At 52.0% G+C, this 25,419-nt stretch overlaps 1 protein-coding gene across 1 annotated transcript in view; it reads right to left on the bottom strand.

Moving 5' to 3' along the window:
- The window catches only part of TXNDC12 (thioredoxin domain containing 12), a 115,549-nt gene that overhangs the window by 20,420 nt on the left and 69,710 nt on the right, over nucleotides 1–25,419 (bottom strand). Inside the window, exon 4 of the mRNA XM_078670689.1 lies at nucleotides 17,895–17,968. Within this exon, the coding sequence (XP_078526815.1) occupies nucleotides 17,895–17,968 (74 nt within the window). The remainder of the gene's footprint in view (nucleotides 1–17,894; nucleotides 17,969–25,419) is intronic.

Genomic DNA, 25,419 nt, shown 5'->3' with positions numbered 1-25,419 from the left:
GGGGCCATACACGTTTCTCAATAAATAATCTGCGCCTACCCCTCTACAACTGGACGCCACATATCAACAATTCGCATCTGTATGTAATTATTCGAGCACAAGTCTGGATGCGGGGTTTACCCATTTTCATTACGCCTCTGGCATGTGAGGTGAATCCTGCTGCGTGGAATGTTACCCAAATCCTGTTTACGTGTTGCGGGAGATCTGCCACTGGGAGATGCGTCTCCTAGAGGGCCACATCTACGTTGTGTCGTTTGAGGTAGGACATAACCTTCCTAGTCTTACGTTGGTCTTGGAGGCATCTAACATTCCAAGTCAGGAACCTCAGTTTAGTGTCCATTAACTACAGTTTTGTTATAGAATTCTGCAAGCATTGACTCCCCAATTTACATAGCTAATCCAGTCTACTGAGTGACAGGGTCATGGTGTATCCTTTGTGGCACGAGAACGCACCCTTTCGTCATAGAGGTACTTATGTGAGGAACAGAAATAGTGATAAAGAGCAAAATCGAAACAAAAATATACATACACACAGGGGCGGATGTTGCCTAGTCGCCGCAATGGAGCCATCCGCAACATTCCACATATAAATGAAGATAACTTTTGTTTTCATCTATGTCCTCTACCTTGTAAAAACGTGGAGTGAAACAGTATGCCTATACGTATTGCTTAAGAGTCACCCACAAATACTTCCCTAAGTATCCTACGCGGAGCGTCCTCCTCCCCATCTCAATATCCGTCACAGTTATCATACATTACAAATTGTCCCATTTTACTTGCGGTGTCAGACTTCTGCTCTCCATTTAGCTGCGCTCCAATATCGGGAGTTATAGAGCGCTGCAGCGCCCCTTGCATCGAGTCTCCGGCACAGCAAGAATATCTCAACACTAAGAGGAGTTTGGTATAGAGGGATAGGAACTAGCAGCCAGTGTTCAGGTCATTGTCCGCAAGGGAACTCCCTCTTGCTTCCGCCTCCGCCGCTTCATCCTGCTTCGATTCAGTTCTCGCCTTTTTGAGTAAGTCCTTTATTGCTTTTTGCAACTACTTCGGATCTATGAATATGCGTGCAGTTCCATTCATGTTGACCCTCAACTTGGCAGGATAGAGCACGGCGTACATTATGATGCGATCCCGGAGTTGTCTTTTGAGGGGGTTGAATTGGCGGCGTGCCTCTTGTACTCGCGCTGAGAAATCTGGATAGAGGGAGATGCCAGATACCTCGTATCTATGTTCTCCCAGGTCTCTGGTGCGTCTTAGCGCTGAGTCACAGTCCCGGTAATTCAGGAGTTTAGCTATCACCGGATGTGGTGGAGAACCCGGTGCAGTTCTCGGACCCCAGCGAGCGGTGGGCTCTTTTAACCACAAATATGTCCAAGAATCTTTCACGACCTAACAGAGATATCAGGAGTTTTTCGATGAATGGTTCTACATGGAGTAGTGTGGCTCACTGGTTAGAGGCGGCAGGCCTGAGAGCAGAAGTCAGCCTGGGACCAGGGTTCAATTCCCGACGCGGCAGGGTCATGGACCCTGGTCAGCGGACTCGATAATTCTCGCTTCGGTGCTTACTCTAATCAGGGGTTCCACTCGGCAACTCTGGGCATTAGCTTGCCTAATCTCCACAACGGCCCCACCAATTCCGGGGATGCCTGGCTCCACCTTGGGGACTCCCAGCAAGGGACCATCCCACAGGGAAAGCCAGGACGGGTTCCCCAGAGTTATACAGCGCCGGGACGCCCCGTTGCTGGGGCAGCTGTGCGCTTTACAAGTATATTACATTTACATTTCCCATCAGGGTAGTCTCCGGAAGGCGCGTTATGCGTAAATTCCTGTGGCGTGAGCGGGTCTCCAAATCCTCGGTCTTATCTTATAAGTCAGTGATAGTTTTGGCCATTTGCCTCTGTAGTTGGTACGTTTCAGTTTGGGCCTCTTCAACCTCCGTTATGCGTCTCTCCGCCATGTCTGTGCGCTCCGCCTGTTTGTCGAGCCTCTCGGTCATCCAGTCCATACAATAGACTAGTAAGTCTATTTTCCCGTCCATTGTCATCAGGCTTTTTTGGATAGTGGCGAACATTTGTTTCACATCTCCAGCCTCCTCTTCTGATACATTCGTTCTGGTGTCCGCAGACCTCACCCGATCCGTTTCTTTAGGTCTGGTGGCTTTAGAGTCAAAGGGTAGTTTGGTTTGTGTTTTGTCTACCCTTATCATGGTTCCAGCTATTTTTTCCATATTGAGGCTATGCAAGGTCCTATTCGCAGGGGAAGTAGTCGATGTGCCGCGGTAAAATCCCAATTATGTTCCATCAGCTAGCGAATTGGTCAGGGGTGATGTGCTCCTCTCATGTGTCGAGTAGGCGATGTAGGCTATGCCTCCTCTGCAGATGCCCGGGCCTGCAAAAAACAGCGAGCAGTTTGGTGTGCAATGGCTTTGTTGTGTTATCATGTGAATGCACAGGCAGGGCTTCTGTCTCTAAGGCCCCCCCTCTCCTCATGGGCGGTGTTCCGATTGGGAGCAGTATGGTGCTGATCTGCTGGCAACAACCAATGTGTGGGGCTCTCATGGGACGCAAGCACGCAGTGCACTGCAGTAGGGGACCCCACACCCCGTACTGCTTATCAATTAGGCCACAGTCCGTAATCCGCTCAGGACCACCGGGGCAGCTGCGCGCCCTTCCCCACTCACCAGCACCACACGTCCGGTGGAAGGACCAGCAGCTAGGCAGTATATATTCGCATCAGCCCCAATGCAATATGGTAGGCCGCAGTCCAGGAGCTTTCCAATCGGCGCACCCTTGAGCGCTAGTGCCCAGTCCCAGGGGCCCACCCGCAGTCAACCCGGAGTGGTCTCTATTCACACGTGGTCGCGGCCTTTAGGTAGAAGGTTACTGGCTCGTGTGAGGAGGGCAGCGTCCAGTATCCATGAGGGGGCCGGGTGGTCAAAGCACTCGATCCGCACTCCGCTGCAGCATGTGAAGGCCCAGTCCCGTAAGCAGCCCAGTCGCGACTGATTTACAGCCTCTCCGCTTCCGCCTCTGAATGCCGCTGCACGCGCCCCATGCAGGGGGACATTGGCAGGGCAGCCACATTAGTGGCCACTAGTCTTAGCCCCCCCCCCTGTCCAGGGTTTCGAAGGCGGCGCGGCGAGCCTCGTCTGCCCCTCCCCGGGGTCTCCATGACGCGCGGTCAGGGGAGGGCTTACCAGTGGGGGCGGGCCAGTTACTTAAACTCCGGCCGCCCCTACCTCTGCTCCCGCTTCTGTCCTGTTTGCTAATGTATTTCACCCCCGTGGTGTGGGGATGTGCAGGCCGCCCTTCTCCAGTCGCTGCACGGATTATCCGCCTCGCAAGCCTGTCATAAATAAATTTAACGTGGCCCACAATCTTGGCGCTGATTGGTGTTTACCGTATTACAGAGACCTGCCCGTTGCAGTTCTAATCATGTACTCACCCTTCTTTTTGCCCGGATTAGCGCGGATTGTACCCGAAGGTGTCAGAGCGCTTCACAGAGGGAACAGAACTGACCAGGAGAGCACGACGATTAACACATTACGCAAGCAGACGCTAAGCTACATGTAGCAAAGTGACATACGTGAGCAAACAGTTCAAGAGGTAGCGAACGGTGCAGTGTGGGTGGGAAAAGTGGCAGGCAGGTAAGTTTCAAATGAGTACAATGTACAAGTAGAGGGATATTAGTGCAATGCAGGGCAAACACTCAAACACAAGAACAAACGTAATTAAGGCAATGGTGGCACTGGGGCACGTACGGGAAGCAAAGACATTGTAAGGGGTAGCATACAGCGTGTTGCAAGAAGAAGTGACGTGTGCTTGTTACAATAGCGTACCATACACAAGTAGGACAATACTGCTACAATTGGCAGACTCTCCAACTACAAGTAACACACTGGGAAGACGCTTCTGTAGTCAAGGAGAATAGGATATTCTATGTTAAAAAGGTCTTCCTGAGAGGAGGAGGTGTTGATGAGAGGGATAGTAAGGAGACGAGTTAAGAAGTGACTCCAAATCACACACCCCTAAGTGCAATGGTCATTAGCAAACTCAGCATGTGCATATCTGACTTAGTTTCAAGACACCACACACCTGCAGCAGGTGCTGGCGGTATGCAAGTAGGTGCCCCACCAAACTCCTTATGAGAAGGTATTGTGGGCAAAATAGTTCTCGTAACTCAGGGTGCAAGTTACAAAAGGGTACAAAGTACAAGTAGAGGTACAATACTGCAATACACGGCAGGCAGTCAAACACACGGACATACGTTACATAGGCAATGGTGGCACCTGTGCAAGTACCAGTAGCAAGGACTATGGGAGAGGTAGCAAACAGTTTGTGACAAGAGAGGTTGCAGGTTACACAAAAGCGCCAAACACAGGTAGAAGGATAATACTGCAATACATGGCGGACACTAACCACAAGAGGTACAAGTGGGGAATAGTACTGCGATACATATCAGACTGCCAAACATAAGAACAAACGTTACGTACGCTATGGGGCCATTCGTGCAAGTGGCGAAACAAACACAATGTAAGAGGTAGCAAACAGTCTAGTACCAGAGAATAGTGACGGGTGCATGCCACTCAGAGTACCAACCTCAGGGTGAGGGATATCACTGCAACGAGGGGCAGACTATCGAACCACTGGAATACACTCGGAAAACACCTACAGAGGCAGGGAGATTAGAATTCTATTTGAAACGTCTTCCTCCAGATAATAAAGACCCACGTTAAATTCGGTAATGTGAAGGTAATGTTGACAAACCAGTTCACTGTCCCTGGGTCGGGGCGGACCGATTACACTCATGAATCGTGATAAAAGTTATGCCAGTGATTGAATACCTAGAACAAATTATGATGGTACTGGTGTTATATCCGCTGCTACTTGTGTGAGGATTCTGCTACACCTGCACAACATCACACATATTGGGCTTTTGGGGCACATGCTATATGTTCCACCTACATGGATGAGAGGTAACCACACATCTTCAGCATGGCCAACCATGACCTGTCTAGAGGGGTGGGTAGTGGGTACAACAAGACACCGCCATCTGTGAATGCTGCTAGGCGGCAAGGAGAGGAAGGATGTGTATGACTCATCACCCACTCCTTCTTGGTATACACTAACAGTGGTGTGGTGTGGCGCAGGGCATCGCACCCCAGGGCTCGGTCAGGAACAAGGTGACTCAGCAGCTATGGACCGCTATAAGGTGGCGTGGGACCGCCAGCCTAGGACAAGAATAAGGCGGAGGCTAGTTGTGCGGCTTAAATTTCCGAGTGTCCCACCAGCCAAATGCACCTTGTCATGACAAAGGTAGCGCAATAGGGGGTTCAGCAACCTAGCACTTCAAAGTTTCCAGGACCAACGGTCATGTGAAGAGGTGAGAGTGGCTAGCTGTATAAGATGGAGTGCAGTGCCCGTTAGGATGCCAGCAGCTAGGTCTGTGCTAGAAAGGGAGGCACGCGCGAACCCAGCTTAAGGGAAGCTGCCGCCCACCACTGAGCTAGTTTGGTTGGGAGCCGCAGCATGCGCTGGAACAGCTTGCGATAGCAACTTCAACAATCTTTGGGGGGAGGGGGGTAGTGTTCCCCCTCCCCACCAAATTGACCATACACTGGGGAGGCAGGACTTTACTTTCCTGGGTAGGGCGGCACCGCGGTAAGCAACGTGGTCCTCCTTGGGTACAACGAGCGGCAATGTTGTTGAGTGTTAGTAATGGAGCAATAACTAAGGTGCGCAGTGTTCGCGAACAATTACACAAGTGTGACAAGGTGGCCTTTGGTGGGGAGTGTTCCCCCTCCCCACCAAATTGACCATACACTGGGGAGGCAGGACTTCACTTTCCTGGGTAGGGCGGCACCGCGGTAAGCAACGTGGTCTTCCTTGGGTACAACGAGCGGCAATGTTGTTGAGTGTTAGTAATGGAGCAATAACTAAGGTGCGCAGTGTTCGCGAACAATTACACAAGTGTGACAAGGTGGCCTTTTACCCATCAGGTTGTCAGGTGTGCTGCGGGAACACTCACACGCTGCCAGGTTGGCATAGCGGGCAACGCACGGGGACTGGACCCAGGGTTTCACACGGATGCAGTTGTATGTGGGCTACCCCGGGACGGGATGGAAGAGCAGGCGAACAACAGCTCTCATTAGGACACCCCCTCCCATGTCCTGGTTACCCATGCAGGGGGCAAGGACTTAGTAACCATGGGGAGAAGGGCACTTCTACAGGCCATGCAAATTGATATAGCGGGCTATCAGCAATAATTGAGGCCATGCGAGCTTGTGTGGTCATAGATTGTTCCACGGAGGGAACGGCAGGGTGCCAGGTCCATAGCTGCGGTAGAGCATTCATGCAAAAGGGCTCTACGTGGCCACGCAGAGGTCACAGAAGGGGAAGGCTGGGGGTCACCAAGCAGGCTCTATTGCAGAGGCACTATTGCAGGCAGAGTGGAAGGCTATTATCAAAGGATGGCGTGCACTCGTCCTAAGTCGGGACGGATATGTCTCTCCTCGATATACGGATGCACGGGAAGCTGCGAGATGGAAGTAGGGAGCTCAGAGGTGGGGGGCTCTCATCGACGGTAGTCTCTGTCTCTGGGCCGGTCACTCCTCCACGCACTGCGCACACTCCCCGTGGGTGTGCCCTGCTGCCCGTTCCCGCCGCTGCTCGCAGCTGTGCCCCTGACCACGAGGCGTGGTCTCTGCTTCTGAAGCGCAGCGCCGCCTCTGCTGCCTGCGTGACCTTTTCTTTTCCTGCCTCTGCCTCTGCACTCTGGTCTGTCCCCCCTGTGTTGGGACTGCTTTCCCCCGCTTTGCCCAGCTTTTTTCTTCCTGCCAGTCTCTTGCCCAGTCCGCCGCTTTTCCCGCCGTTTTTACTCCCGCTGTGCCCCCGCCACATCCCCGCTCCCCGCCGCTGATCCCCTGCGGCCCCGCCCCCCTCCACCAGGAGCCTTCCCATTCGCCGCCCCGCTCCCGCCTCCCAGCTGCCCCTCCCTCGCTCCGCCCCCCCACTCTCCTCTTATGGCAGAGTGGCCAACGCGCAGCGTGCACGCGCAGCGGGCGCGCCGATTGTGCTCCGAAGGCGCGCCAAAGGTAAGCCCGTCTGCGCCCGTCCGCGCCCAGTGCCAGGAACCCTGGCCCTCGCAGACCCCAGCCCTCCCGCCGGACCTACGACGCCGCCACCATCAACGCACTCAACACCGGCCGAATCCCAGGCTGCTACCGAGCCACCCCGAAACGGACCCACGGACCCTTCAGCTGCCACGCCTGCAAGTTCACCTGCATCCGGACCTGCCCCGCACCAACACCCGCCAAGCCGAACCGCAGCAGCAACCACCTGAAGTGCATCCTCCTCAACACCCGTTCCGTCCACAGACACGCCATCGAACTCTGGAACCTCCTCGACACCACAGCTCCTGACGTCGCCTTCCTCACGGAAACCTGGATGAACGACTCCTCAGCGCCCGACATCGCCATCGCCATCCCAGAGGGCTACAAGATCATCCGAAGGGATCGCATCAACAACACAGGAGGAGGCATCGCCATCATCCACAGGGACACCATCCGCATCACGACCAACACCGACGACACCCTGACAACCGCCGAACACCTGCACTTCCAGATCCACACCGACCCGAAGACCACCCTCAGAGGCACCCTGATCTACCGACCCCCGGGACCACGCACACAATTCAGCGAGGACATCGCCGACTTCATCAGCCCGCAGGCCCTCCCCTCCGCTGACTACATCCTCCTGGGGGACATCAACTTCCACCTGGAGAACAACAACGACCGCAACACCATCACCCTGCTCGACAACCTAGCCAACCTCGGCCTCAAGCAGCTGGTGTCCACCCCCACCCACCTCGCCGGACACACACTCGACGCTGTCTTCTCATCCAGCAAAGACATCGCCTTCAGCCACGCCACCGGACTCCACTGGACGGACCACAGCTGCGTCCACTTCACCTTCAAAAGAACGACGATCCACCACCACCTGCAACAGGTTGCTCGAAGAAGCTGGAACAAGATCACAGCCGACCAGCTCGCCGCGTCCCTGAGCCAGCACCCTCCCTCCAGCTCAGCGAACCCCAGCCAGGCCGCCGACAACCTCACGAAGTGGATCAGCAACTGCGCGGACGAACTCGCCCCACTGAGGACCCCGCCCAGCAGACCCGGCAGCAAGAAGGCCCCATGGTTCACCGACGAACTCAAGAGCTCCAAGAAGAACTGCCGAGCCCTCGAGAAAGCCTGGAGAAGAGAACCAACACCGGACAACATGACCACCCTCAAGCTTGCCACCCGGAAGCACCACCAACTGATCCACGCCACCAAGAAAACTGCATTCAAGGACCGGCTGGACAACAACGCACACAACAGCAAGGAACTCTTCAACATCGTGAAAGAGCTCTCCAACCCCAACGCCGGAAACAACAACATCACCCCATCGCAAGACCTCTGCAACTCCCTCGCCTCCTACTTCCACAACAAGATCGCAGACATACACAACAGCTTCAGCACCCAACCGACGCACGCCACGACCGAACCACCGCCCCCCACCACCACCCTCCGCGCCTGGACTCCGATCAGCACCGATGACACCGTCCGCATGATGAACTCTATCCACTCCGGATCTCCAACTGACCCATGCCCTCACCACGTCTTCAACAAGGCCGACGCCGTCATCGCACCCCACCTGCGGGACATCATCAACACCTCCTTCGACACCGCCACCTTCCCGGAGAGCTGGAAGCACGCCGAACTCAGCGCCCTACTCAAGAAACCTACAGCGGACCCCACCGAACTCAAGAATTACCGCCCCATCTCGCTCCTCCCGTTTCCAGCCAAAGTCATCGAGAAGACCGTCAACAAACAGCTGGCCGCCTTCCTCGAGACGAATGGATCCCTCGACCCCTCCCAGTCTGGCTTCCGAGCCAACCACAGCACCGAGACCGCCCTCATCGCTGCCACCGATGACATCCGAGCCCTGATGGACAACGGAGAAACAGCGGCCCTCATCCTCCTAGACCTCTCCGCGGCTTTCGACACTGTCTGCCACCGCACCCTAGTGCAGCGCCTCAGCAACGTCGGAATCCAGGAGAAAGCACTGGAATGGATCATCTCCTTCCTCGACGGAAGAACACAGAGAGTCCGCCTACCACCGTACAAGTCAGAGGCCACCGAAGTCATCTGCGGCGTCCCTCAAGGATCCTCGCTGAGCCCCACCCTCTTCAACGTCTACATGAGCCCCCTCGCGGCCATCGCACGCCAGCACAACCTCAACATCATCTCCTACGCGGACGACACCCGGCTGATCCTCTCCCTGACCAACGACCCCGCCGCCGCCAGAGCCAACCTTCACGAAGGGATGAAAGACGTAGCCGAGTGGATGACGACCAGCCGCCTGAAACTGAACTCAGACAAGACGGAAGTCCTCATCCTGGGCTCCTCGCCCTCCGCCTGGGACGACTCCTGGTGGCCCCCCGCCCTGGGCACCGCACCCAAACCGACAGACCACGCACGCAACCTGGGCTTCATCCTGGACTCCTCCCTCTCCATGACCAGACAAGTCAACGCCGTCTCCTCGTCGTGCTTCAACATCCTGCGCATGCTACGGAAGATCTTCCGGTGGATCCCCACCGAGACCAGGAAGACGGTCACCCAGGCCCTCGTCACCAGCCGTCTGGACTACGGCAACGCCCTCTACGCCGGAACCACCGCCAAGCTCCAGAAGAGACTCCAGCGGATCCAGAACACCTCAGCCAGACTCATCCTCGACATCCCACGACACAGCCACATCTCCGGACATCTGAGAGACCTCCATTGGCTCCCCGTCAACAAAAGAATCACCTTCCGTCTCCTCACCCACGCACACAAAGCCCTTCACGATCAGGGCCCGAGCTACCTCAACAACCGCATCAACTTCTACGCTCCCAAACGCCACCTCCGATCAGCCAGTCACGCCCTCGCCGCCGTTCCCCGCATCCGAAGAGCGACAACAGGAGGAAGGTCCTTCTCCTACCTGGCCGCCAAGACCTGGAACTCCCTCCCGACCGACCTGCGCCTGACCCAAGACCACCTCTCCTTCAGGAAGAAGCTCAAGACCTGGCTGTTCGAGCAGTAGCAGCACCCCCCCCCCCTTCCCCAAGCGCCTTGAGACCCTCCGGGTAAGTAGTGCGCTCTACAAATGTCTTGATTGATTGATTGATTAGCCTCCTCCAGAGCTGTGGCGGAGTTACAGGGCGATCTGGAGGCAGACGGGTACAGTAAGGGTACCTCTGCGGCAGACTGGTACAGTAAGGGTACCTCTGCCTGGCACAGTAAGGGCGCCTGAGCCAAGGACCTGGAGCAGCAGGAGGTTCCGGGAAACCGCAACAGCGCCCCATTAGTCCTTCGCGCAGCCGGGGGCCTGAACAGACCGGGGGTGTGCCATACTGCTCCGCCCTGAAAGGGGGGTTGGGAGTATAAGATAAGGATCTACAAGGGCTGCACTGTCCGAGCGTCGACTCACCGTGCTGGCTGGCTCATTAGGCAGGCGGGACAGCGAGGATCGCCCGTAAGATAACCCATCAAACGTCATACGCTTGTTGTATGAAAATAAACCTGCAGCAGTTCTTACCCATAAGCAATGTGTCCAGTGTAATCATTATATGGGCAACATGTGTATGATATTGGGTGGGAGCGGATGACTGTGTGGGCACTATGGTCTTCAGGAGCGCTCTGGGATACTAATCATTCCCCGTTACAGGCCCAGGTGCTGCTTCTCCGTGGACTCTGCCCGCAGAGCACCGACTTCAGTTTGCAGGCAAGTCTTGTGCAAGGGATCGTAAAGTGTCTGACCGTGTCTTTCCACAAACCAGCGGCCAGGCCTCTCACGACAGCAAGTTCCGGGCCCACGGGAAGAGGGTAGCGCACACAGGATATAGGAATGGGCTGAACAGTCAGGACGCTCGCTTCACACTCTGCCGCGTCGCCGCAGCACGCAGAGGACAGGCCCTACAAGCAGCCCCGTCAAGGCTGTTCTGCAGTTTCTCGGCACCCTCCTAGCAATTTTCGGGGGCTCAGACCGTTCCCAGTCACTGGCCCAGTGGACTCAGCCCGCAATGCACAGACTCCGGGTCACAGGCAGGTCTTCAGTAAGGGATCGGAGGAAGTCTGGTCTTGTCTCTCTGCAGCTCCGCGTCAGGCCTCTCCTCTTGGCGCCGCTCTTGCGGTTGTTTCAGCAGACCCAGAGCATCTCAAATCACACCGCCGCCACCATGGAGCATTTCTCTGCCGGTTAGTGTACAGGATTGGCTTGATGTGGCGCGGATGGCTCGTGGAGCTCTCCTTCTACGCGGCCTTCTTGCTTCGCGGCAAGCTCCGCCCCCAGAAATGCAGTGTTAATAGCTTAAAATGTCAAACACATTTGTACAGATGTCACACAACATGATATTTTCACAGGGTGTCGGGACTCCGGGTGAACTGGGCTAAGACCTGCCTATTTCCGGTCCACAGTGATAGTCCGGACATTCACAGAGAAATCCGATGGGAGCCGGCTTGTTTTAAGTACCTGGGGGTACATGTTTACCATCGCCCTGCTGACACACTTGAGGGTAACATCTCCAGAGGCGTCCGAGCGCTCACGGGTAGCATGTCCTTTTGGTCCACCCTACCCCTTTCGGTAGCGGGACGAATAGCACTACTGAAGATGGTGGCACTACCCCGCCTACTGTACTACTTCCGGACACTCCCGATATGGATCCCTAGATCTAGCTTCCAGGGCCTAGACTCTATGATAGTGGCGTTCCTATGGGGCTCGGGCCGCCGCAGAGTGGCGCTCAGGACCTTATTGAGACCAAAGGCGGAAGGGGGGCAGGCGGCGCCCGACTTTGAGACGTATTATTTGGCTGCCCAGCTACAGACCTATACCCAGGAGGTGACGCGAGAGTTTCGGGGCCCGGAAGAATCACGGGGCAGTGGCATACCCAGACATGTCTTATCATATATTGCGCTGCAACAGAGGCTCGACTTGAGGGACCTCACACAGGAGGAACGCACCATACGCTCGTGCTGGAACAGAGTGCATCGCAAACTGGGAAGGCCGCGACCCTATGCCCCGGAGATCCCATTGGGAATGCTCACTGCATTGCCCCATGGCGGCGACTGGTCTCGACTGGGGGCTTGGGAAGAGGTAGGTATACAGACCATAGGTGACCTCTACGAGAACGGAGCGTTGCTGCCCTTCCAGGCGCTTCTGGACCGCTACGACGTCCCTCGAGGCGACTTCTTGCTCCACGCGGCGGTCACAAGGGCACTCCAGGCACACTGGAAAACTGGTCATGAGGAACCACAGCTGTCGGCAGCATGCCAGTACGTCATGATGTCCGCGGGGACGGTTAAAGCAGTGTCATGCTTATATTCCAGAATGATTGATGAGAGGCTGACCCCCCTAGCGGTTCTTAAGGCCCGATGGGAGGCTGACATAGGGAAGGAAATTCCAGAACCCACGTGGTCCCAGCTACTGCGGCGGGCCTGGAAGGGCACGCGCAGTGCCCGATTCCAATTGGTCCACTTCTATATATTGCATAGAGCTTATCTGACCCCGGAGAAATTACAGAAATATTTCGACCTGGAGTCGGCAGCCTGCCCTAGATGCAGGACAGCCGGAGCGGACCTTTTTCACATGCTGTGGTCCTGTTCTATGCTGACCTCCTACTGGTTGATTGTAGGAGACACGCTATCTGAAGTGACCGGAAGATCGTTGCAGATAGATGCGTCTGTAGGGATTCTACACTGGTTCCCACATACCCCTAAAACTAAACTTACTAGTAAATTTATCGATTTAGGATTGCTTCTGGCCAAACGAGAAATCACCAGACACTGGAAGGCGCGAGTTGGTCCAACAGGCACTAAGTGGCGCAATGAACTTCTCAAGTGGGCGGGGAGTGAGAGCACGTTGAGATACCAACAGGCGAGGCGACGACGAGATGAGAGGGCTCTAGAGGCGGCGCAAGCCTGGGAGATATTAGTGCAGGCCCTGCGCGACCATAACACACATACTGACTCAGACAGTACGGATGAGGGACAGCCTAGATCCCGATGACATGCTATTGGTGAATTAAACCCAATGAGGAGAACTACGTCTCTTATCACATACTATTCGACCATAAGATAGACTACCGATGACGAGAGGGGAGGGGGATAGAGGAAGGGGAGCGACATTCGCTTTCATCAAGCATCAGAGTTCGGTACCATAGCGAATGACAATTTAATCCTCTGGGGGGGGGGTAAGATTGTTTAAGGAAGGGAGGGTATTTCAATTGGGTTGTTTGGCAAAGCAGAGGAGACTTATCCCTACTACCTGATGTACCCTGCCAGAAGGGGGGGATATGCACTGCAAAAGACTGGCACACGCCGCCCGACCCCCGGGTTGTGGGCTGAATGGCCGTGTATAGAGTTCGTACCAGTGCCGCCGGCACTGCTTTACATCACTTACCAGGTGCCAATAATGTGATTTCATTTGTTTCCTGCAATCAAAACATATTTCCAAAAAAAAAACAAAAAAAAACATGATATTTTCACAGAACACACATATTAAACATTTACAGTGGGAAATTGAGGTTTTGGGGGTTTATTCAATGAATAGATATTTGCAACTTTGATGGTAGCTCCCTTCACTTCTCCAGGTTTGTGGCTATATTATTTAAAATGGCCTGAATTGTCATACTTTCTAGTAAATGTGATAGATTTGGGAATGGTTCCTTCTGTGCTATGAATGTGAATATTTCTTTGAAGAACAGTGTAGGAAACCGGCTATTTCTGGTAGGCTAAGGCTGATGCCAAAGCCAGGCAGAAACCACCATTCCAGTCAGGGCAAGGAAGTCACACGCCAAGATAACCCCTGCTCGCCCTCTAGGTAGCATGGCGCGGGCAGTCTAGGCTAAACTCGGAGGCGATGTGTAAAGCATTTGCTTCAGCGCACAACAGCAACAACATACTAGGTACACCACAAAAGAGACTCCACACAAGGTTATATTAAAATAACTTTTGTATTGTCAAAACATATCAGATAGAAATCACACATGTACATTGTGCCAACTGGCACGGCAATATTCACAAGGGATTATTTACAAGACCGGGCCACATGGGCCACTGTCTGAATCAACACTTTGCAGATATAGAAATACTTGTCAGAAATTAGAATAAAAGTATATAAACTTCACTGTAACACAAAGCAACAGTTATAGATCACACCCAGTAACTACTGGGAACAGGTAAGTACCACCTACGCAACCCTAAACCCTTAGGAGACTGTCACGCAGGGGACCAGGACCTCACTAGGACCACCTGTACTAAAAAGAACAACCACCTAAGTATCACACAGCATTTAGGGGTCTAAGAAAGAACACATTACCCATGATGTATGAAACACATTCAGAGGAGTAGTAAAGAAAAACACATAATGCATAAACCTACACATTCAGCGGGGTTAAGAATAAGGCACATGATGCAATAAAATACATTCAGGGGTGCAGCGCAAGAAGACACATGATGACTAAACATTCAGAGGTGCAGCGCAGGAGAAGAAAGACACATAATGCATAAAAACACATTCAGCGGGGTTAAGAATAAGGCACATGATGCAATAAAATACATTCAGGGGTGCAGCGCAAGAAGACACATGATGACTAAACATTCAGAGGTGCAGCGCAGGAAAAGAAAGACACATAATGCATAAAAACATTCAGAGGTGCCAGAGCAATACAATAGCGCAAGAATCACATGATGTCTAAAAACATTCAGGGGTGCAGGAATAACACATGATGCAAGAGAACACATTCAGAGGTGCAAGAACCATATAATTGCGCAAAGACTCACATAAGCCACCACCTGTGGCAGTCCCTAGGCCAACTGGCCTTGTTGGGGCTCAGACACCCTGAGTCTCAGTGTCAGGGTGCGCTGCCATGCAGCGCCAGTCTCAAAGTACAAAAAGCCTAAACGTGGCAGCTGCCCACGAAGTGCTGGGCAACTGTGTACCAGAAGCTGTGGCAGGGCTCTCAGTAGCCCCTAGAACAGATCTGCGCCACCTGAGCCACACAGGCTCTAAAACAAACACTGCGCACGTTGGAGCCACACAGGCCCTGGCCAACACGGGTCAAACGTTGGAGCCACACTGGCTCTAAAGCAACATGCCCCCTGGAGCCTCCCTGGACACGAGCTTCTCCCAGGCAGGAGGGGACGGGCACCGACAATATGCCCCGACGCCCCTACTTATCTAACATGGCCCCCAAGAGCCTCAACAGGCTCTGAACACGACTTAGGGCAGTTGGAGTCCCTCACGGGGGACTCGAGTCAAGAAAACGCCCTCCTGAGCCTCAACAGGCTCACCAAACAACATGCGGGCACGAGCCTCTCACAGGGCTCCAAGTAATATGCCCCGCGATCGTCGGGGCGGCCCTCTGCCAAGCGGGGCCGCCCAAAGCATCCTCGCTCCGTTGGAGTCCCTCACGGGGGACTCTGGCACAAATACTGCCCCCGGGTTGTGGGAGCCTCTACAGGCTCTGTGCGACGTTGGGGCGGCCCACTGCCATCGGGGGCCGCCCTGCATACACCAGCGTCTTAGGGCCGGTCAAACGCCCGCACCCCACTCACCGGTCTCCGGAGGCGGCGGCTGCACGCGGGGGCTCTCTGCTCCTGCCGCCGGAGCCCCGCCTGCTCCTCCAGACGGCAGCTCCTCCCGCCAGCCTCGATGTGGCGGCTTCCACTGGCGGCGGGGGAATCTCCGGTCTCCCTCTCCACACGGGAGACCGGCAACGACAACCCAGAGCTTCTCCCCAGACAGGGGGAAGCGGGAACAGCCCTCTCCCGGCCACCATGCGTCCTTCCTCTTCTTCGGCTCCACCACCACGTCACGCAGCTTCCAGGAGTCAGCCAACCACAGCGCGGCTCCTGGACCAGGCTCCCGTCCAAGGACCAATCAGAGCACGGCTCTCCTCGGGTCCCGGCCAATCCGGTCGCGGCCCCTTCGTGGTTGTTTTCTCCGCGGCAGATCGAGGTGGGCACTCGTAAATAATTAAATAAATACGGGCAAGAAGCCTCAGCGCGTCCAGCGCTATAAGTGAGCATAAAAGCGCTCCTAAGCGCTAGGAAGTCCAGAGAAAGCGCTCTCAACAGGAAAAGGCAGCCTCTCCATGCTGCCACGGTCCCAGAGCCTCCCAGGGGTAAAGCCAAGTCCCCTCCTCAGCCCAGGCAGGGCAGAGGGGTCCCCCAGGAGTCCAGGCATCCAGGAGCTGGGCAGCACCCACCCCTGGTCGATTCAACTCCAGAGAAAGAAGAACCTTTTGGAAGGGGCAGAGCCCCTTCTTATCCACAGAAAAAGCTTTGAAGTCTTTAGAAGTCTTTGTGTAGGCGAGCCCTAAGCTCTGGGAGTATCTGGTTTCCCTCGCCTGTCAGCCTCAGGTCAGAGGTGACAGGGGGCCATCGGGAGGGAGAGTCATCCAGGGTGGGCCGACAGACACAGCCTGGCACCACCAGAGCTCTTTCCACTCCCCCCTAACAGCAGATGGGGGGCCTTTCATCTACGGCTTGACTCAGACCCCCTCCTCCAGACAGTCCATCTACCAACAGGCCCAGGCATGCCTGGGCCAGGCCCATCAGCCAATCACGTGCTAGCAGACTCACTACACAATTATGCCAACTTCTAAAAGTGGCGCTTCTAGACTACACACAGCCATGCCACATACACCATTCTGCAGCATTCATTCTCACGAGTTCATACATATCAAACTCGCCCCTGCACTCCCCATGCATCAGGAATCTACCATGGGCATACATATTCCCCATTCATTCCTATGGGAGGGCAGGTCACTCACCATCCATACACAGAAAGCACACGCACTTTACACTGTACCACAGTGAAAAAGTGCGCAGAGGCCTACAATCACCAATCCAGGTTCCAAAAACAGGCTAGGAAAAAGCAAAAAGTCACGGGGTAAACCTGCCCAAAGGACCGGGTCCAACAAACAGTAATCCACTTTTCTGTTTGCCTTCCTACCAAAACCACGTTTAAACGCACATTTTTACATTATGTGGATTGAGCTATTGACATTGCTGTTGCAATGTGAAGTGCGTCAATCTCAAACCCATGCGAAATTCGGGTGCAAAGATCATCCCTCACAATCTGGCACTGAGTGGGCCCACTTGTGATGTTGCCTTCCAACTGGCACGGTTGTGGAATTCAGAGTGAGATTCTAAAACCCTTCAGCGTCTGGATACCCTCCTGGGTGACAAGCAGCACTCTACAAATCCACCTAACATCACATTGCAACCCAGTGAACTCCTTCCCACCAGGTTAAATTTGGTGAGGCTTTGAGACATTCTGAACTTGCAGCACTGGTAACGATGGACAACCAAATAGTGTTCACAGCTGGACAGATGAGTCATGTGGGGTAGCATTACTAAATCATGTCTTGCGCCATGATCCCCATAGGGCTGCTATATTATAGTGGTATTATTGCGATTCAGCTAAACATTAATTTCAAACGCTCTTTAGAAAGGTCCTCCCATGTTTGGTTCTCTGGGTGTTCTCAAGTTCAGGAGTTCTTGCAGGCACATCCCACACTAGTGCCAGACAAATAAAATCCGGTCCCGAGGACTCAAAAGGTTTTCTATGCAATCCGACTAATCTACTGAATATGGTGCTCTCTCTGTCCCTCCACCAGTACTAGGAGTGCCTCCCAGGGAGCAAAAGCTAGATACAGAATCAGACCACCACCCTGTACTACCAACTCTCAGCTGAGCACATTTAGCGGTTGGGATGGTGTATTTGATGAGCACATTAAAAAAAAATATGTTCATTTGTTTAAGGGACGCACTGCAAATTACTTCGTTGGCTACCCGGTTCAACTCTTACCTCCAAGTTAACCATGATAAAGTTGTGGGCTAGTTCTGAGATATCCTGGGATTCTGCAAATTTAGGTTTCAGTGCTAAGAGAAAAAGAATGAGAACACACATGAAAGACTAACCAAGTTTGCATTCAGGAATTGGTCACTACCAGATTAACAATGCACTGCAAGCTTTGAAGTATTAGAAGGGTATCAAAAGGGAGCACAATTGCCGCAAGAGCAAGGAACTTCTTGGTTACCGCGCTCTTACTCCAAGCAGCTCTAACACTACTTAACTTGCTGGTCGAGCAGACACTTACCTCTTATAGACGACCGGAAGTACCTTTCTGTATGGTGATTTTTTTAAGCAAACTATTTAATAGGAAGTGTTTGTTTGCAAAACGTAAAAATATGCATGCGTGGGTAAAAGTCTGTCTTGCCAGCTCCCAAATAAAGCAGACAGAAGTAAAAAAACTGAGGCAACACTGCAACAGACTTCCTAAGTTAAAAAGAGTTCACCTCCAGATACCAAAGGGTGGTGCTTCTCACCAGCACTGGAGTTCACATCTATGTCTGGCGCACTCAATCATTTTATACAGTAGTATACTACATGTAGATGATTCCTACCTGCTGCCTTTGTTCAAACGTTATGAGCTTACACTTCACTAACCACAGCAAATAGATAGACCTCCCACTACTAAGTGTAAGCTGAAGAAGCTTTTTTTTTTTTTCATCTCAGCAAGTGTGGCGTGGATAGCTAGTTAATCGTTTCAGGAACATTGCTGTTCATCATGTCTTGATGAACAAGTTATTTACCGTCAGTAATGCACTTTCTGGTAGAGACTATCTAGCCGCAGATTCCTCACCTTTTAAATATTACCTAGGTATCAGACTGAATTTGAATTTACAGAAATTTATAAAGCGCACATTTACCATGCGGTTTCTTGGCGCTGGGGGGGGGGGGGGGGGGGGGGGGGGGAAGGTGTAAACCCAGTGAACGGGGCGCAGGATTTAGGATGGGAAGGCTTGGTGAAAAAGATGGGTCTTGAGAGCCTTTCGGAACTCAATAGAGGAGGGGGCGGATCCAACAGCTTTGGGGAGAGCATTCCAAAAGGTGGGGGCAAGTACTGAGAATTTCAAGCCTCCCGACCTGCTTTTCTTAAAGCGGGATACAGAAAGGAGGGACTTAGTGGAAGAGCGTAGTTCTCTGCCAGGGCGGTAGACAGTAATGGCAGAGGAAATGAACGCGGGGGCGGACCCCGCTAGGGCCTGAAAGATTGTACAGCCCAGCTTGAAGAGGGCCCGTTCTTTAATAGGTAACCAGTGAAGTGATTTGAGGGTGGAAGTGATATGGGAAGATTTGGGTAGCCCGAAAATCAGGCAGGCCGCCTGATTTTGCACCAGTTGGAGGCGACGAAGGGCACTGGCGGGGACACCGTTCTATACAATATTCCCATAATCCAGGCACGATAGAACCATCGCCATCAAAATCAGTTTTAGTGCATAGGGAGAAAAGAAACGAGAAATTTTGCGGATAGTGCGAAGGGTAAAGAAACAGGAGGAGACTACAGAACTGATCTGGGCGTGAAGTGTGAGGTGTTGATCTAGAGTGATCCCAAGTGTTTTGGCGATGGTGAAGGTGAGGGTGGGGGACCTAGGGAAGGTGGCCAGAAGCTGGGGGACCAGGGGCTGCGACTGCCTCCGGTAAGAACCAATTCGGTCTTATCCGGGTTTAGTTTTAAATGATTAGAGTTCATCCAGTCCCTGATATACAGCATTACAGAGTGAATATTGTGGGCGGTGATAGGGGAGTGAGAAAGATTGAAGATGAGCTGGAGGTCGTCGGCGTAGTACACCGTGACCTCCATCTCTTGAAGTGCAGAAATAAGGGGGAGAATGTAGAGGTTAAACAATAAAGGGGAAAGGGAGGATCCCTGAGGGACACCGCACTGAACCTTACGTAAGGAGGCAGTGAAATCGGCCAGGCGAACTGCTGGAGTACGCTCGCTCAAGAAGGAACTGATCCAAACCAACATCAGGCCTCCTATGCCCGCCGCCCTGACACGGGAAAGAAGGATGGAATGGTCAACCGTGTCAAAAGCAGCAGACAGATCTAAAAGAATGAGGGCCTGATGGGTATTGGAGTCCAGTCCCTCTCGTAATTCGTCTAAGACCGAGACAACAAGCTTCTCAGTAGAATGTCGAGGCCGGAAACCTGCCTGACATGGTGCGAGGAGACCGCTATCCTCGACAAAGGAACTGAGCATCTTGGTGACATAGGACTCAAGGACTTTGCCCAGGAAAGGGAGAAGGGAAATGGGGCGGTAATTTAAAGGGGCAGAGGGATCTAATCCAGACTTTTTTAGAATGGGGATGATAGTGGCTGCTTTGTAAGTGGCGGGGACAATGCCCTGCCGGAGTGAGTCATTGAGAAGGGAGAGAGAGGGCATGTAACAATCTGAAAAGGCCCTACGCAGCACGTGGGCCGGACAGGGGTCAGTGGGAGAACCTGACTTGACCCGGGCTAATAGAGGGAGATAGGTTTCTTTAGTCAGTAGGGGTATTTGAGTCAAGTTGGACTGATTAGGTGACAGCGAGAAGTCACAGAAGGCAGGGGAAGTGGGGGTATGTTGGCCTTGATTAATGCGACTTTTTCAATGAAGAAATCATTGAGTAGGTCGCAGAAGGATTGGGACTGAGGGGTCCTGGAAGATGTCCTGTCAGAGGACGCCAACTCTTGAACTGAGGCAAAGATTTCTCTTGGTTGATTCTCAGCTGCAAGAATCCTGCCCGAGAAGTATTCGGTCTTGGCGGTAAGGATGGCTCTTTTGTATTCGTTAAAGACTGGATTTGGAACCTTTTTTGCACACCAGAAGGGAATGCCTTACCCCTCCACACTGATGCATTTCCGCTCCGGAAGGGACGAGTTCGGCCTATATAAAAGCCACTCCAGCATGCGGACATCAGTTGCTTTCGAGACTGTCTGCATCCCCAGAAGCAGTGTGTCGGAAAGTGTCCTTTTTGTATGGTCACCCCACTTTTTGCTCTAATTCGGATGGTTAAAACTCTGAAAGTGCATTGGAGCCTGCTGACCAGAGCCCAATGCACTCTCTCTTTAACAGATATATGTGAATTGTTAACCCCAATTGGTAAGGACTTAAACCCCCTTATAAGTCCCCAGTATATGGTACCAGTGGTACCCAGGGGATGGGTGCTAAAGCGATCACCAGGGCCTGAAGCACTGTTTATGCCACCCTGATTAACCCAAGTAATCCGATGACAGCAGGCCTGTCATTGAAGACTGCAGGAGCAGTACAAACTGCTCAAACTCGACTTTGCCCTCACCATGTTTGGCAAAGTCAATGCACTCTTTTTAATATATGCCAGTCACCCCCAAGGAAGGCCTCCTGAGCGCAGGGTGCATTATGTTAAAGGTGAGGATATATCAGTGCAAGCTTGTATGTCCCTATAATGCTTTTACCATTAAATGCTACTCTAAGTGATAGGTGATCCAAAAAAATAACATAGGCTGGCACCCGGGCGAACTCTAAGTCGCCAGCTCCATTATGGTACTGCCAAAATAGGTCTAGTTTGGTATCAAACATGCCTCCGCACCCCTTAGATGAATCTTGTGAAGAGGAGAATGTGGCATGCACCCAGGTGGCTACCTTAGAGGTTGCCCACCTGGTTGACCCAGCCTTCCTGCGCTCTGGCTGCCAGCCCGCAGCTGTTGCCACCAAGACATCAATCTTGACCCTCTGCCATGAGGTGTGAAGTCTCCCAGGAGTCAGAAACAATGGCCTAGACAGGAAGGTCGTCACACCTCCCTCACTGGCAGAATGCCTAATGAAGTGCCACATCAAGGCGGTGAGCTTCAAAGCCTTTCACTGGCTGTGATATGCAACCAAGCTGCCTCCCAAAGGAGAAAACAGCCTTCCTCCAGCATCCCCCTCCCCCCCCCCCCCAGCACACTTTGCTCCTGGACAGGTGGAAAATTAGGTATTCAGGAAGTGTACACCCGCAAAAGGCTGGCCACACTCTAGGGTGGGCTACCTGGTCTGTACAGCTGAGGAACACTTCTGCCATTTTTAAAAGTGATAGAATAAACGGTTCTGTGTAGACCATGTGACACTCTCCACCTGCCCCAATGTGGTCACCTCAATGGTGGATAAGCTGCATTTGCCACTTGCACCCACACCCCTAAATCTAGGATTTAAGGCCTACCCCCGACACCAGAATCTCAGTTCTGATCTGACTTGCAACAAAGGACACAAGAGGCCTGAATCTGCTACAGCAAGAGCTGCACAAGCCAAAGGCGTGATATTCTGCACCTGTGGAAATCCTTCATGGAGCCACACGATTGCGGCTCGTCTTGGACCAAAGCTTGGTTACCCCAGACAGAGGGACCCTTTTGAGAGCCAATGGCAACTCCAGATCACTGGACTAGTGTCACCAGTCCCTTGCACAACGCAGGAAAAAGCAATGTCCCGGAACCAAAGAGTCGCTGGATATCGGGCCCTCCGAGGGAATGGCCAAAAACAGATGGTCCAGTGCATTGTGGTAAACATAGTCCGGACCTCCAGCAAGGTTCAGGCTGCTAACGTTTTCTCCAGGAGCTTCATACAGAGAAACAACTCTGCTGATCTTACCACTGCCTAGGCTTGTTGGGTGCCAGTCCAGCAACCACCACCTTTACTCGATGCTGCACCTCGAGGGAACTCTGCAAAATCTTCACCCAAACATCAGCATTGGCTTCATAGTTGGCTTTTTCACCAGAACCATGAAAGCTGTAAAACCAGCTCCACAGCGGCTCCCGCTTCAGCACCATGGACAGCCAGGACAACTCTACACCAGGGCTTCTCGAGCCAGGTAAAATCAAACACTGTCAAGGCTTGGTCCTGGGACCAACATCACCTGTACCCTCTTTGGGTTCCACGCAACTCAACCTCCAAATGATCGATGGTCACTAGTGCTTTTTCCTATTGACCGCAATTAAAACATTTAGCAGTACTGTTTAGCATGGATTTCATTTTGCTTCTAAAATTCCATATCTCCGGTTATACTTATCCGATTGACTTCATTTTGGTGTCTAAAATTTATAGAAGTCTGCTTTAAGTTTATAAATTGGTGTTGGATTTGTTTTGAGTCGTGTCAATTACTGATCGCCCAGGTTGGCACTCTGAAATGCTTAACATATGTTCCTCTAGTAAAGCCTGAACGCTCTTTGCCACTCTACCCAGCCTAACCTGGATCACATGGGACTTAATATACAGAGCCCCAAAGCGAATTGGTAGACAGTGTACAGATTCCTAGACTTCGGATCCTATTAATGGACAGAGTCCAAACACAGAACGGGGAGGTTTGGAGGGTCAGTGAGGATTCTGCAGGTAGAGTCTCTACCAGAGACAGTGAATGTAAGAAACATACTCTTCCGATTGAGACTTCTAGTGCAGAGATTCCTCACCTTTTGAATAGACACCAAAGCAGTCTCTATTTGGAGGTGGGTCTTTGAGAGGAACCCAAACAAGAAAGTCCTGCAGGACCAAGCTGGCAAAATTCCCTATCCCGGCAAAGCTGAATGTCCAGACTATTGTCTTTTGTAATGGTATAGCGGGACGCACATGTAGCTGTCTTGTATGTGTCTAATAAAGGATCTCTGTGTGCTGAAGAGGTAGTAGCAGCTTTAGCCCTAGTTGATTCAGCATGCAGTCCTTGGGGAGACTGCTTTTTCGCCACAGCGTATTAAATCTTCATGCAGAGCACGATCCAGCAGGAGGTTTATGTACTGCTTAGCTTTCTCCCAGCAGAGACCCCCACAAAAAGCTGATCGACCAACTGGTGGTATTTGGTACAATCAATGTTATTCTATTTATTGAAACATCAATTACAGCTCATAACTTGACCAGTATCACGATGATTTATTTAATTTCGATACAGTGCTTTTCGATCACATAACAGCAGTGAATGCCCAGTAGATCTCTGAAACAATGGGTTACTCTCGCTAACATATGCCACAGCAGGTGCAGTGCATTTACGTTGGTGTCTCTGTCCTATCACCTTGTGGCCATCTGCGTACGCTTGGGGCACAGCCGTCTCAGAGGGGTGTCCCTTTGCTTGGAGCTTATATAGATCACTGTGCGCCATTCTTCCCTGGTTACTCTATATCTGGTTTGTTACTCCGTCCTCCTCTCCAGTCTCCTTATGGCAGTGTGATGGTTTGACGGACGTGGAATGGCGTCAAAAAGTTCACCAGTAAGGATGCCAGAGTTCACTGAACTAGTTTGTCAGGTAAGAAGGTCATAAGTGAATTAACAGAAAGAGCCTGAAGCCCACGCATTCACCATGCTAAGGTAATGGCATTGAGGAACACACTCTTTATGGTGCGGAGCCGTAAAGGACAGCTGTGAAGCAACTCGAACGGAATGCAAATCAGATAAGTCAGGACCAGATTAAGGTCCAACTGGAGCATCACAAAGGGAAAATATGCTGTAGCTCTTCCAAAAAACGCATCAAAACTGCTAATTTAAACAGGGAGGGCTGATCTGGCAACCGTAAGAGGAACGAAATAGAACCATTAACTGTGCCCAAAGTTAGGCCTTGCCAGGCAAGAGAGAGAACAAGCAGCACCAGAACCTATAATTAAGGGGGCAATCTGGCATGTACCGCACCAAACCACAATTTGGTCCAGACAAAAGATGTATACAGTTTTTGTCAGGATGCCTGGCTGCCAGAATGACATCCAGCGAGAGGTCGAAGGTGTTCAGCTGTCATCGCTCAATCTCCAAGCATGAATGCGGAGATTGCGAAGGGTCAGGTACATAACTTGGTCATGTTGCTAGAACAGCAGGTCCTCCTCGAAGGGCATATGCTGAAGCACAGAAGTTCAAGATACCATACTCTCCTTGCCCAATTCATAGCCACTAGGATGACATTAGGACCCCATTAGAGCCCAGTCTGACCTGATGATCTTTAGAACACGGGGCAGATGTGGCATTAGCTGAAAGGCATATAATGGAAAAGAACTCCTAGGCAACGGAACAGTTTAAAATATCACTCAATATTATTAAGTTTAATGAAACAGATCAAAAAATGCTCATATATTTCAAATTATTTAATAATCAAATGTTAAAATCATCTTCATGGTTTAAAAATATCCCCCAAAAAATGTATTCATAACCTAATTTCTTTTCATGAAAATACATAAACCAAAATGTGGCAATGGTAAGTCTTCAAGACAACCATTACCACGTTAAATAATTTGAAATATATCTGAGCATTTGTTGATCGGTTACATTAAACTTAATAATATTGAGTGATATTTTAAACTGTTCAGTTGCGTAGGAGTTCTTTTCCATTATAAATTTACCATGTCCTAAGAATTGTCTTACCAATTTTTCCAGGGGGTCCTTGTTTTTTTTACATCTATCAGCCGAAAGGCATACAGGAGTACAGAGTTCCACTCGATATGGAATCGGTCTTCAAGCGAGAAAATCCCACCTGCAGAAGTGTGGACATTGCGAGTTTTCTGCAGTGGTGAACAGCTCTAGCCAAAA

Source organism: Lissotriton helveticus, chromosome 1_2 (assembly GCF_964261635.1).
Source record: "Lissotriton helveticus chromosome 1_2, aLisHel1.1, whole genome shotgun sequence".
Taxonomy (NCBI): Eukaryota; Metazoa; Chordata; class Amphibia; order Caudata; family Salamandridae; genus Lissotriton; species Lissotriton helveticus.
The sequence above is the reverse complement of the archived record's forward strand: the minus strand, read 5'-3'. Positions and strand labels throughout refer to the sequence as shown.